Source organism: Sinohyriopsis cumingii, chromosome 2 (genome assembly GCF_028554795.1).
Source record: "Sinohyriopsis cumingii isolate HCF-2022 chromosome 2, ASM2855479v2, whole genome shotgun sequence".
In the NCBI taxonomy this organism is placed as follows: domain Eukaryota; kingdom Metazoa; phylum Mollusca; class Bivalvia; order Unionida; family Unionidae; genus Sinohyriopsis; species Sinohyriopsis cumingii.
This window is the reverse complement of record NC_142962.1, coordinates 57,490,937-57,506,019: the sequence shown is the minus strand read 5'-3', so window position 1 is coordinate 57,506,019 and position 15,083 is coordinate 57,490,937. Positions and strand designations below refer to the sequence as shown.

General features: G+C 36.5%; 1 protein-coding gene across 1 annotated transcript in view; it reads right to left on the bottom strand.

The window, feature by feature from the left end:
• Nucleotides 1–12,769, bottom strand: part of LOC149804934 (protein STPG4-like) — a 28,181-nt gene extending 15,412 nt beyond the window's left edge. The window contains exons 1-4 of the mRNA XM_089945962.1: nucleotides 12,494–12,769; nucleotides 9,734–9,808; nucleotides 5,955–6,124; nucleotides 1,423–1,507 (exon numbers count right to left, since the gene is read on the bottom strand). Of these exons, the coding sequence (XP_089802088.1) occupies nucleotides 1,423–1,507; nucleotides 5,955–6,124; nucleotides 9,734–9,808; nucleotides 12,494–12,661 (498 nt within the window). The 5' untranslated portion in view covers nucleotides 12,662–12,769. The remainder of the gene's footprint in view (nucleotides 1–1,422; nucleotides 1,508–5,954; nucleotides 6,125–9,733; nucleotides 9,809–12,493) is intronic.
• Between the last annotated feature and the right edge of the window lie 2,314 nt (nucleotides 12,770–15,083).

Here is a 15,083-nt window from a genome sequence, read left to right as displayed (position 1 = left end):
AACCCATTTACCCGTTTGACTGAGTTTTCCTTTCAGGTCAAAGCCTGGACATTAATTTATTAATATATATTTTCAGGGACACACACACACACACACACACACACACACACACACACACACACACACACTTACTTTCTGAAATCAGAAGGACTTCCGATTCAAATATCTTTACACCAAAATATGTTAGTTATCTTAATAGTTCTACATATTGGAGTAAACTGTATAACACTTTTTAAAGCAGTGCATACGCGGTACGAAGGTTTCGGATGGGCTCAATAAACGGCAAATACAGTAACGAAGCATAGGAGATCAGCATGGCGTCTTGCCATGCAGAAGCCATTTCATAGCTTTGATACCCTTTGTTACCGTTCTTGTAACCAACTCATCTGTTATACCCCTTCCTACCATGAATCCAACCTTCATTCACATTGTATTTACATATATTTCTGATTCCGAAACTCCAGATAAGTACATACTGTAAAAAAAAAATATATAAAAAAGAGAAAAGTTAGGTTCTATCTGCCATTGACGCTGTATCAGGAGACACACCTACTTGGTGGGATGATTAAGGAGTATACACATACAGATTTCATTCCGAGTATTGGTTCTCAGTGTTCGAATAGCGAGCGATACGTGTTAAACGTGTAACACGGGTTTCCTGACCTAACACAGTCTCCAAATTTGTCTACGTATGTTCCACCAATAGTTTTTCAATGGAAATGTGTAATAAGTTCGTCTTTCATGATAAAGGAGTCAAGCACATGGAAACACACAAATAGGAAATACCTTATCTTTCCGTCCGAAATTCAAGTACATGGAAACATACAAATAGGAAATACCTTATCTTTCCGTCCGAAATTCAAGCACATGGAAACACACAAATAGGAAATACCTTATCTTTCCGTCCGAAATTCAAGTACATGGAAACACACAAATAGGAAATACCTTATCTTTCCGTCCGAAATTCAAGTACATGGAAACACACAAATAGGAAATACCTTATCTTTCCGTCCGAAATTCAAGTACATGGAAACACACAAATAGGAAATACCTTATCTTTCCGTCCGAAATTCAAGCACATGGAAACACACAAATAGGAAATACCTTATCTTTTCGCCCGAAATTCAAGCACATGGAAACACACAAATAGGAAATACCTTATCTTTTCGCCCGAAATTCAAGTACATGGAAACACACAAATAGGAAATACCTTATCTTTTCGCCTGAAATTCAAGCACATGGAAACACACAAATAGGAAATACCTTATCTTTCCGTCCGAAATTCAAGCACATGGAAACACACAAATAGGAAATACCTTATCTTTCCGTCCGAAATTCAAGCACATGGAAACACACAAATAGGAAATACCTTATCTTTCCGTCCGAAATTCAAGTACATGGAAACACACAAATAGGAAATACCTTATCTTTCCGTCCGAAATTCAAGGTATCCATGGCATCCCTCTGGGCAGTTTTAAAGCTGTATGTGTGTAGGGACTTGTTCAGACTGAAATATTAACATAACATACAAATTTGTATGGATGAATAAAACTGCGGACTTCATCAAAATATTTTATACTATTCTGTCGGATGAGAGGATTCCACCTACCACCACCAACCCCTAACCCTCCGAAGAACAACCCCCCCAAACCCCAAACAAACAAATAAAAAAAATGAAAAAAAATAAAACGTGCATTTTTTGTTCTTGATGTCAAGTTAAAAGAACAGACAGTAACTAGTATTAATATTAGTACCCCTACTCCTACCTCGTGGACGGGGTACTAACATGAGCAATTTTGTGTCAATGGAGCAAGCCGGGTGTGATTCACACCCGGTGCTCTGTTAGCCTAATATCAACCATTTGAACAAATTCCTTGCATATAATGAAACAAATTGAGGAGTTCGCTTATTTAATACCGGAAGTATCGCAAATCATTGTAGAAATAGCTGTAAAATATCGTTTACCTTTCTTATCCGATATTTTCATTTAGATCGTCCGCCATATTAATTCAAAAAATGATTACTTCCGTTCTCAGCCTCATTAGTTTGTGTGCCATATAAGGACATTTAGGCCTTATTTGGAAACATAAACAAATCGTAGTAAAAATATGGCCCGGTTTGAGTCAGAAATTATGTGCATTAAAAGTAAATACGGTTTATCTTAAAGGTGTTGTCTAATGTTGTAAAGCGCTTAGAGCTTCTAAAGATTAGGCGCTATACAAAGTCCTCATTATTATTATTTATCGGCAACTTTGAAATTCCATCAAGAAGCCATTATTCACCACATGAATGATAATATCATAGCGTTATCTGTCATGGCGGACACGGTGAGGTTAGTGTAACCATGCCAATTTATTTTATCGTGAAAGGGCTTAATAAATTCAAAATAAGCCAAACTTCTTTCACACCACGATTATACTTATGTAGTATATTTCTACACTATTTGTTTTTCTGACTTTAGTGATGATTTTGTTTTGGCTCCATTACGTGATATGGGATCAGTTCGTAGCCTCAACCACAACAAATCAAGTTGAGGCTACGACATCATAGCTAGTGGTTAGCATGAAGGATTCGTAGATATAAGTGCAGGCTTTAAATCCCTGGACGATTACATTTGGTGGTACAGCGGACGGTAGAAATATAGCTATGGGCTCAAGATTTTAGTCTTATCTGAACTCTGAACTGCAGAAAATTGAGAATATTTTAGAGCATCTCATTTCTGAAGGTGTAGAAGAAATTAAATTACGTAGATGCAACAACCATGTAGCGGCAAAACACAAGAGAGATTGTGACACCGCAGTCACGTGACAAAATCCCAGGGACATTATATTGTCTTGCGAGATAAAACAGTGTGAATTTTCATCAATACACTATTATTTGTACCATAGCATCAGAAAGGGAATGTTTGTCATGGGTTACACAGATGGAGTTTGATGCATTAGATGGATTGCTCGAATCAACAAAGTTTATACACTAAAGTAATTTAGCACGGCGAGGGACATATTGAAACCAGTTCATAAAGCAGTAAATTTTCTCAGATTTGACGTTAACAAGAAGAACTACAATGTTGGATGAAGATTAAATAATGAAAAACACTAGAGGCAATATTAGAAAGATTGACAACTCTGGGAGAGAGCGAGAGAGAGGATTTCTAATACACTCCCCCGATCATACGAAAACGTTTGATAGAAATGCATCTCCTGAACTAAAAAAAAATCAACAAACAAACAAGAATTCATATTTTTTTTAAAAATCTGTCGAGCTGAAACACTCATATGATTATACGCTAGTTGGCGCTGACGGAATGTTTGAAGGGACAGATTTTGTTGAACATACCGTAGACAAAGGGAATGCGGACCCCTCCCCCCCAAAAAAATACGATCAAACTTTCGCTCAGAGGAAAAATGTTGAAAAAGACACTGAAGAGGTCTTACATAAACTTAGCGAAAAAAACAGGGAGGAGCCAGACTCAAGCTGTAACTTTCAGGAGTCTCTGTTTCAATGTCAAAAAGTCAGTCTAGTTCATATTGTGTTCTATGAAAGAGTTACCCGTGTCCTATCATGGCCTGAACAAATAATGTAACAGATATTTGAAGCTTCTGAGGCCTCGTCTGATACCATAGTCAAGACCTAGGAGTCTCCCTGGTGTTTCTTACCCCAGGGCCCGTGATCGCTCTCAACGGCCCTGCCTTTTTAACCTACATGTCTGTAGTGTCTCCTAATACCATACGGAAGAAAATGCAAGACAGTTTGCATAAGTGTGGTTGGCAGTTAACCAAAAAAAGAAACCCGAGATCCGCCAAGCGAATGATGTCAGTCATTTGACGTATGAGCATGTGGAAAACGATGGTTGAGGAAAAGGGAAATTACCGTCGCAATCATTCGGAGTTTGCGGTCCTATGGATCGGATTGCAATCGACAGAATTACAACTTTCACTGAAACTCATAGCAAGCAATCACTTCTGTTATTATACTGAGTTGCTGCTTTATCAAATAGCCCTAGGCATGTGGGGTCTCAAGTCATACTACATTCACGGATGCAGGTATGCTGGTTTCAAAATTCATTGCCAGATTCGGATACGAAAGCAGATGCACACAGATCAAGTTGTGATGTGGAATTAGCATGTATATTTTCGTGTGAGCTATGCTGTAATATACCAATGCTAGAGATCTATGTCTGTCTATCTGTCTAAATGAATTTATGTAAGTTATTTATTCCGACTATAAATTAGTGTATGTAAGTTAAGATGTAAATATCAATCAATTTCCAGGATGTACGGCTTTTGAACATGGATTAGAATGTCAGTTTGTATTGTTTAACAGTATTAGGTAGGTAAGTATTTTTCTAATCAAACGTTTACGTAACTTTAAAGGTTTGAATGAAGCATTATTAAAAAAAGTGTGTGATCCGTACGAGCTCCTTCTTTGCAACGTATCCGTACAAATTGCTTGATTGCTTAATTCGTTATATTACCCTATGTTTGTAATCCACCCTCCCTCCTTTAAATGATCTTATTGGCTCGTATTACGTCATGTATACATTCAGTCAGAAAGTAATAGGTAGCTTAAAGTCAAATAAAGAGTCCATTTTGTACAGCTTACCACCTTTAAATATTGGAATCAGGTTGTATTTAACAAAGTACAGATAACATGGAAACGAATGAACCAGTCATATAGTTAGTTTGTACATGCGCCTTGCTTATGTGGAGGCTGAAACTCGGCTTTTATTAAACGCTTAGGATAGAATCCTGTCTCCGCCTGTTTAGCTCCAATCAGTGACCACTGGCTATTCAGGTGGTCTGTCTCGTCCACCCCTCTAATCCACTCAGCAATCGCTAATTTTCTTTAACATATCACAATGTATGAATTGACGTATGGCCGCTAGATCTTCAACGAGTCTGTAATTTTAAACTAAAGTAATCGCACACCCTCCCGTTTGTTTCTAGCCCCTCCCCATTTTAAAAATGAATAGCATCAAAGAATAGCATCAAGGATATAAATAATACACAACATTTAGTCATTGAATTTACTGATTTATGATTTCTAACCTGACTGTTGCCAAGGGGTCTCTATCACTGTCATTTGGTTGGCGTTTCAAACAGGGGCTGACAGTTCCAGTGGCCTAACTGGTTAGAACGTCCGCCTCAGACGTGGGAGGTCGCGGGTTCGAACCCCGGCCGAGTCATATCAAAGACTTATACAAATGGTACTAGCAGGTACCTCGCTTGTCGCTCAGCATTAAGAGGTTAGTGTTTGGACTTGTCCGTCTGGTGTCAGGATAATGTGACTGAGCGAGACATGATGCTACATATCTGCGGAATGATGTGCAAGCGCCCATAGTTTCAAAGAAAACAGAAGATCTCGATGTAAACCAGTAGACAGACTATTCAATGTCCTTTTCTGGTATCTAAAACAGTCCCTTTCAGTAAAATCTGTGTCGTCTGCATTCAATATTTGCAACGTCTAGTTTTAATATTTGTTAGAAATGGAACAAATAAAACGAAGGAACTCTTAAATATGTGTGTTCAAAAATATTTAACTCCAAACTTTACGGAATTATTGAGATTATCGAAGACGCTTGATTGCATCACATCTGTTGCTTGAAAACAGATTCGCCTATGCAAATATGGTGATCAAGTTACGAAAGAAACTCCCATTTCATTCGAAACACCAACAAGTTGCTAATGTTTTGAACATCTTGGTGACAGTCAGGTTGGAACTTATAAATCAATGAATGAAATGACTAAGTTTCGTGCATTTTCTATATTTTGTATGCCTCTTGCTTATTTAATCGAGGGGGGGGGGGGCGGGTATAAACAAACGGAAGGGAGTGCGGATACTGTAATTGTTCCATCGAATGTTTCATGCGTCAATTCAAGAACGAGGAGATGTTTTTTGCAAACCTGTTTGAAAAGGTAAGAATTCATTTTTGTGGTCGAACAGCAATGACTTACTCGTCCACAAAACTGGTCTTTTCGTATGCTCCTGGCATCAAAAGGGCTCCTTTGCCGTGAGGATGTGCGTCAATCTTCCTTCCATCAGATTTAAATCTGTAGGTGTTCGGCTTCTTTTCGATATCCTCCAGAAATGTTCCGCTTCCATAAGCTCCTGGAGCAGGTGTCTCCTGCATAATAATAATAATAATAAACAACCAAGACGACAACAGTTATGATAGTGAAGAAGGGAAAGATGATGACGATATTGATAATGCTGTCATCGGCAATGTTCTCTGCCCTCACGGACAAGGTATCGACCCAGTAAACAGATGAAGAAGTCTCCGCCAGAAAAGCCAAAACAAAACTTGTACAAGGCCAGCTGGCAAAGGGTACTGATCTAGGGACGAAGGGGCTAATGGTACCCTTACAGGCTTAACGATAACAAGAAAAATAAAATAAAGCAAAGGCCAAATTATAATGAGAAAAGCGTTACTCATCGGCATAGCAAAAATAGTACACAGAGTCCTTAAGATCTACCGTCACAAGATACTGAACTACCTCGAGATATGAACAAGACGAGACAAACTGCCATTATAAGTGGTGGCGCTCTACAGTTTCGTATTTTGCATAGGTTAGGATTTTAAAGAAAAAGAATTTCCCCGGCTTTCCTCACTGGTTATACTGGCTATTTAAAAAAGACCTTGTGTACCTTAGGTATAATTCAAAGAACCTTTAATTCCCTTTATTTTGGTGTATGATTGATGGGTGTACTATGGGTTATAGAGTATACAGCTTGGCCGTACTTCAGATGTGCTCTTTTCAAAAAAGTGCTAGCTCTACTTGGTCATTTTCACTTCCTGAACTTCAGAGGTAAATAGTATAAAAAAGAGCCGATAACTTTTTTTACATTTTATATATTTGGTAATTCATTAATTGCACTTTCCGAAGCTGGTATTGTCTAGTCTGGCAAAATTCATATTCCCTAGTTTAATAGCTGCTATGTATAGTGTACTTTAGACTAATTCGGGCTGATTTTTTAGCACAAGGGAGCAGTCATTTTAGTTAGCAGTGTGCTTAAATCATGTAAAATTTCCAAAAGTACAATATCCAAAGAAATATCTCCACATTACATTAATGCATTATAGAGGTATGCCAACATTCTCTCCATTGTGCATGTTTTAAATGCGAACTACTTCACCTTACATACGTCACTCTCTCAAAAGTACATATTATCTGGTGAGCGCCCCCAAGAGGCGTGACAAAGATTAACAATAATAGCAGCACCAACAACAACAGCAGCAGCAGCAGCAGCAGCAATAATAATAATAATAATAGTAATAATAATATAAATTATTGTTATCATTATTATTTTAAAACTTATTATTATTATTATCATTATTATTATTATTATAATTATGACAGAATTTTTTTGTACAAGTAATAAGATTGAAATCTTCTCTAAATTGTATCAAAAGTAATTTTTGACTAAATTATATGGAAAGTAATTTTCTATTAAAATATATTAAGATTAAATCCATGTAATTCGATATTAGAATTATGTACTATTTAATAAAGATTGCGCCCTTATTAGCAAAGGCAAAACTCTCTGTACATTTACCTTGTATCATAAGTCAGCAAAAACTACACTCGCTAAATTGTGTAAGTTACTGCATTGCGGATGCCTAAAGTTCCTGACTAAGCTATAAGCTCCACGCGCTGACGTGGTAGAATTGTCTGTCTAATGACGTACATAGACCCAGACGATAGTCTGTAAGAAACTATGAAGCCTCACTTTGAGATTCTGGCGTAACTCAAGAACCTGACGTATATCCATATTTGGCCATGCCTAAGAAACTGATATAAAAAGCAGGAGATCTGTTTGACAATCAGTTCATTCGTCGTAATCTCAAAGAGGCTTGTGTCGTTACAGGTAAGATTATCGTCTATGTACAATGTTTCATATAGTATAGGGATTTTTAGCGTTAAGATGTTAATCTAATATCAGTACGTTGCAACATTAGATTATTTTAATATTTCTTTACTATTCTTTAATATAACGTATTGAAAAGTTTAACTGGCTGAAGAACTTATATTTACTTGTAATTATATTATTGATTATGGTAAACAACGACTTTCCTTACCAACTTCACACTCAGTAATAGTTAATTCAGAAATAAAATACTCTTTAAATAATAGAGTTTAATATGTCGACATTTTAGATTAAATTCAGTAAAATATATTTCTAATAAATGAGTGCGGTATTATTGTGAAATACTGAATTTAGATTCTCTAGCTATCGTGAATTTATTCGATATTTAATTATCTGTATTATATTCTAAACGGCAGAAATTATACAAATGTATGATGTTGGTAAGTGATGGAATGTTGTAGTTTGACATGTATCTATTATATCTGTATATTAAGTTTATGCAGAGTGATACTGGCATGTAATTTTATATATTGAGTATGTCAATAAAGAGTTCACTCGTCAGAAACTCAAAGAGGCTTGTGTCGTTACAGCATCCCGAAGTACCTCCCGCACCGCCATATTTCTCAGATGTAACCATATCTTCGTTGTCAACGTGACACCTCTTTCAAGAGAACTTGAACCTCTTCTCTCTCTCTCTCTCTCTGGTCATGGAAACATTTTGATTAAGAGTTTATGAGACGAACAGTCTCATGAAGTTATTATTATTATCATTATTATTATTGATATTATTATTATTATTATTATTATTATTATTATTATTATTATAATAAAACTTATCGTCATCATCATCCAAAGAAACAGTCAATCAAGGAAACTAGCATGGAAACATGCGTGCATGCAATTCGATGTGAGAGATGTACAGAAAAAATGTCATGAATCATGAACAAAATGAAATGTGCATTGCTAAATAGAAAGTATACACGTTCCATACTACACATGTTATAAAATTTATTAAGAATAACTTTTGGATTCAAACGTATCACTGGCAAACTTTGCAGCATTATCCATACAAATTATACTGGTTCCATAAACATATAAGTATTACAAAGAGTTTGACACCAATACAACCTAGATAAGTAGATAAAGGTACAATGAAAGTATTGTATAGCGTCACCGCAACACTCTTGCTCGTGATAATCGCTTGCGATGATTTATGATTTCAAGTCTGTAATTTTAAAACGAACATAAAACAGTCATTGATATAGCTGGTAAATAAGAGGTAAATGATTTAGATTGTCATAAATCAAAATAAATGGCTGTAATTACACGCAAACACTCGTACGTACGCATACATATATTTAAAGCAGAACAACACCAGCTGGCGGTTCGCACAGAACGAATATCCCCCTCTAAATGACGACTGTAACAGCACCACCACCACAAATAAAGCGCACAAAATCTCCGATCTGATCTGGGCCTTTTGGAAATTGTGAAAACAACTGAATTTTTTTAATAATAGAAACACAGTTTGGATAACCAAAGTTAAGAATTGACATCTTTTCATTCTTTATTTTTTCTTGTTAGAATTGATTTCGATCTAAATTCCTTTCACTATCAAAATGTGCTTCTCTCTCTCTCTCTCTCTCTCTCTCTCCCCCACAATATATATATATATATATATATATATATATATATATATATATATATATAGAGAGAGAGAGAGAGAGAGAGAGAGAGAGAGAGAGAGACAGACAGACAGACAGACAGGAGAGGGCGGGGTATAGATACACATATACGTATTCCGATATCAGACTGAAGTATATTTAAGGTTGGTAATCTATCAATAAAACACAGTTTATCAACCTACCCGAATAAAAGTTCTCCACCACCCCTCACGGCCTGATATAGGCTCTTCGTACAGTTCACTGAGGGCTTTTCGTTTCTGCAAGAATAAGAAAATGAATAAATAAATCCGCAAAATAGCTATATACCGGGGAAAGCTGATATGATATGGCATTAAACTAATTAGGTTTATTGGCACACAAAAATGTATGTATGTATGTATGTATGTATGTATGTATGTATGTATGTATGTATGTATGTATGTAAATATGTAGCTGAATGTATTGGTAGGCATGTACGGAGAGAGAGAGAGAGAGAGAGAGAGTCCAATCCATTATACATGTGTTCATTCTTAACATATCTATACCACTGGAATTCAAAGCAATGTCATCTCTGTCAACCGCATGCTGATCGATCGATCAATGATATTGCGCTATTATAGCAGTGAGTTGCATGAATGTAAACACATGTCAGTTTCACAGAGCAAATACAGCAGTTCAACAAACAGAACAAAATCTCAGATAATTTTGAGCTCAGCTGTCGTTTAAAACGTGTTCTAATCAAGCTTATCCTTCAGCTGATAAGTAATCGTTTTGAACATAGATTCAGAGCGTCTCTAATGGGCATCATCTGCGTTCTAATACATGCAGATCTATTCCAGAGAATTACGTATGTACTTATCCTGAGAGAGATCTGTATTTCCTCCATATATTCTGGAGAGTACAATCAATAGTATAAAGAATTTGGCAACAAGGAATAACATTAATTAAATGTGAGAAAAACATGCCTTTATAAATGATCATACATAAATAAATGCATAAATGGTGAACATTCGCCATGAGAAGCAGAGAAAATTAACTTGATGTATCGTCAGGTCAGAGTTCATTTTAAATTCTATTTCTAGAAATTATAACAATATGATTATCTTTAAGTTAACAGAACTGGCATGGTTGCAAAGTAACTTTGAATATTTTTGCTGCTACAGAGAAATGGAGAAACAATTTCATAAAATAATGAAATGATTAGCATTATTAAACCTTAAACGGAAGTAGCATCACACAGATATAGCAGCACACGTTAGTAGCAATACACTGAAGTAGCAGCATACGGAAGTAGCAGCAAATCTCACTGGCATTAGAAGTAAACACAATATACTTAGCACACTTTTTTTCTTTCTGAAACACAGTTACTGCTGCCCTCATATAAGGGTGCCGGGATGGTTACCCGTTGTAATGACATTAGTACAACCAATGATGAACCAAACGGACTATAGTACAACAAATGATGAACCAAACGGACTATATATAGTACAACCAATAATGAACCAAACGGACTATATGGTGTTAATAAGCTAAATCATAGGGTTACGTACAAAAAAAATAACTACGAATACGTTCATTATCACTGTCGACACAGTCAAAAGTATGTTGTATATTTTCTCCATATGGATGCAATAGTTAAAACAGATTCGAGCTGGAAATATATCAGTTGTTCATTGCTTCATTGTTCGTTGTTCACGTCTCATCGTAGTAAAGGAGTATTCACTAAACCAATGTCGGACATTGAATTTAAGTTCATGCAAAACATGCAAACAAATTTTATCAATAATATGACACCAAAACTTTTCCTGGTCTTGTGTAAGAAAACTTCATCAGAATAAAAAATGATCAGCGACCGAAGTTTAGACTGAATGACGAGTACGCGCAACTCCTTCCATAGATGAAGAAAGTTTAGTCACAGTACTGGCAACGAGCCATCATGATTCTAGAGATCTTTGACATTTTTATTTTCTTTCTACTATATATATTACAACTCCCATGATGCTCTAACTTTTGAAGTCGACTAAGAGAAATATCTCCATACAATCATATAAGAAACGAATTGGAATTTAACAATACTGTTCCATTCGGATTTATGCACTGGGAATCGACCTTGCAGAATGTACAATTCTATAAGGTCCTGTTGATTAAATTTAAACAGCAGTTTATACATGTTTGGAAAGAAAAGCCAGATTGTTTTACTCGCAATCTTGGAATCTGGTCACTAAAACAACGGAGTAAAAATACTTGCTTTGCAAGTGTCTTTTCGACAACACTTCATAAGAGTTACCATATTGCACACGACAGTATGTATGTATGTATGTATGTATGTATGTATGTATGCATGCATGCATACATGCATGCATGTAGGTAGGTGTGTGTGTGTGTGTGTGTGTGTGTGTGTGTATGTATGTATGTGCATGCATGCATGTATGTAGCCGGAGAGGTTGGTAGGCATGTACGGTGAGAGAGAGAGAGAGAGAGAGAGAGAGATCCACCATACATGTGTTCGTTCTATGCCATTGAAATTCAATACAATGTCGATTCAATCCATTATACATGTGTTCGTTCTTGACGTATCTATGCTATTGAAATTAAAAAGTAATGTCGATCGGTCAACCGTATACTTATCGATTAATGGTATCTTAGCTATTTGTGCATGAATTTCAACAGATGTCGGTTTCATACAGTAGATATAGCAGCTAAACAAACAGGAAAAAATCTCACCTAAGTTTAAGCTCAGCTATTGTTTAAAAAGTGTTGCTATAATCAGACGTAACCTTCAGTGGATTAGAAATGGTTTTGAAAATATATATAGGGCGTCCCACTATAGTACTAGCGTCATTAATGGGCATCATCTGTGCTCTAATACATGTAAATCTATTCCCGAGAATTGTGTATGTACTTAACCAGAGAGAGAGAGAGAGAGAGAGAGAGAGAGAGAGAGAGAACGTGTAATTATTTACCTCCCATGGGTGTCTTAGCTTATCCAGCAAAGCCCTATCAGGACTGTTCACGCCACGTCGACGTACGCTCCTGGCTGGTTGTGGTGCCGATGAACCCCTGTTTGTTCTTATGATATCATCTTTCCCTTTAGAGCTGACGGATATAGGGGTAGCGGCTGTTGTCGGCATTTTCCCCCAAACCGTTCACCTGTCACCTCAAAACATATGTTGAATTATCTCCCTCTTTCACTTAACAAGGATAATGACTAGTGTATCTCGAATATGCAATGGGTTACCTGTCTGATCAAAAGCAGAACGCGTCCCTGGCGACCGTCACGTGACTTCATTGAAAATAATCAATCAATCAGTTCATTCTGATGGATTTAAATACTCAACGGTAACTTGGTGTGAAGAGTTGATTTTATTGTTTGATCGACCTTAAGGGCGAATCACACTTGTAATTGTATCATAGGCTTTACAAAACTGTGTACAGGTATCACCGTCATTTGTTTTTGATTGTTTGAGAAGTCGGGAGAACGACAAGTAATATCGCTTACATATAAAACTCGTGGTGTAGATCGAACTGGCAACATTGTATTATATATGGTAAAACTAGAGTGACCGAAGTAACAATATATTTCTAGCAGCATAAGAAAAACTGCAATTTTTGGGAGAAAGGACAAACATACACATTAATTCTACGGGGAGGGGATAGAAAGTAAACTCTGTGTGTGTGTGTGTGTGTGTTTAAGATTTGTAACACAGTTTTGACAATTTTTCAGTCATATTGCGCCATTGTCTGCAGTGTGGCAGTTTATAGTGATGTCTAGCACTGGGGCATCATGCCCCAGACATGTAGCATGATGTCCCACCCAGTCACATTATTCTGACACCAGGCCGACCAGTCCTAACACTAACCTCTTAATGCTGAGCGCCAAGCGAGGCAGCTGTTAGTACCATTTTTGTAAGTCTGTGGTAAACTATGTACATTTGGTTTTGAAACTCCATTCTCAATAATAGGCTTACACAATTAATACAGCTGAGGGTGTTTTGATTCAGCATACCCATAAGGACCAACCAGAACATACCCTGAGATAGTCATTCAAGCTATGTCTCGTCAGATTCCCTGTAAGAGCCAATCAGGACACACATCTTGCGGTCAGCTGACTAGCCATTTTGTTTGGCAAGGGCAAAAAACATCACATACCGTGTAAACTTTTCGAAACGAAAACATAAATTTTCAAGTTCAATTTTCGATGCTTTTTGTAAAGTGTTTAGAACATATTCTGTGAATACAAGTGTAATGGTATTGTATTTCTTCTGCGTATTTATGGCTCTTTTGTTTACATTGACCTTGTACCCTCTTCTTTGCCCCGCACCCTAAGCCATCTAGAATTTTATTAGCTTATGGTAACATTTGTACCTCTGATTTGTTTCTTTCAACCATAGTTTTGACAATTCAATTTTTCTAAGATGGCGCCAATATCAGTTTTGATCATGGTACATTTGTTTGTACGGAAATCGACTGCGCATGCCTTAAGCTTTATTTGAATGGTTTCGGTGAGATAACTGTTTTTGCCTGCCTGAATGAACTCTACTTTCTCTCATCTCTTTTCCCTGATGTATTACTTCTTTATATTTCCAGCCAATGATCTTTGTCTTTGCAACGTTTACAAAATGGGTAAGCGAGTAACGAACATAAATGTAGCTGTCACTGACGCGGGATTGACCTGCTTCAATTAAATTATATATTTCCACATCTCTTCTTTAGAGGACTGTTGAATAGGATTTTAATAATTATTTTCTTAAAGTATGTGTCAATGATTTTCACATCAAACGTAATATCGCTAATGAATAGCCGAAGTTGACGAGAATATTTTATACCACTCATTATATGGCATAATGAAACATGTTCATTTACTGATAATACTGATGACAATTTATTTTTTACTATAGTATTTACCTTGAAAGGACTTCTTTGCTAACACAATCTTTGATTAGTAACACAACGCTACATACCCTCCATTATATTCTCTTACTGATCTACACATGCTGAAAAACACGTTATTGTCATGGAATCAATGCAGTCTGATTAAAAATCAGATCTCCACTGTCCTCCACGTGGGACAGCGGAAATCTGATTTTAATCAGATTGGGAAACAATCCCACGAATTATCAAGGAGTCTTTCAATTTCAAAGCTCAACAATGTTAGGCCCATTTAGATAAATATAAAGAATGTTTATTTTTGAACACCTGGTATCTATGCCACTGATTTCATAACTGAGTTTTCGTTTCCTACGATCTGGTTCTTGTGAACCAGTCGCACAGATAAATAAATAAAATTATTTGCGCAGTGCACTCGTTTAAACGCAAATTATGTTTGTTTTATCTTATATATTTTCCGGTGCATATATGTATGTATGTATGTATGTGTGTGTGTGTGTGTGTGTGTGTGTGTGTGTGTGTGTGTGTGTGAAGGTAAGTAACTCCAACTTGCTACTTGCATAGAAAATTAGTTACTTCCCTTTTTATGCGGCACTTTTTCCACTTTCCACCTTCATATGAATGAGACGCGCGTGCATGAGTGTGCTACTTTTATTTGTTATATGA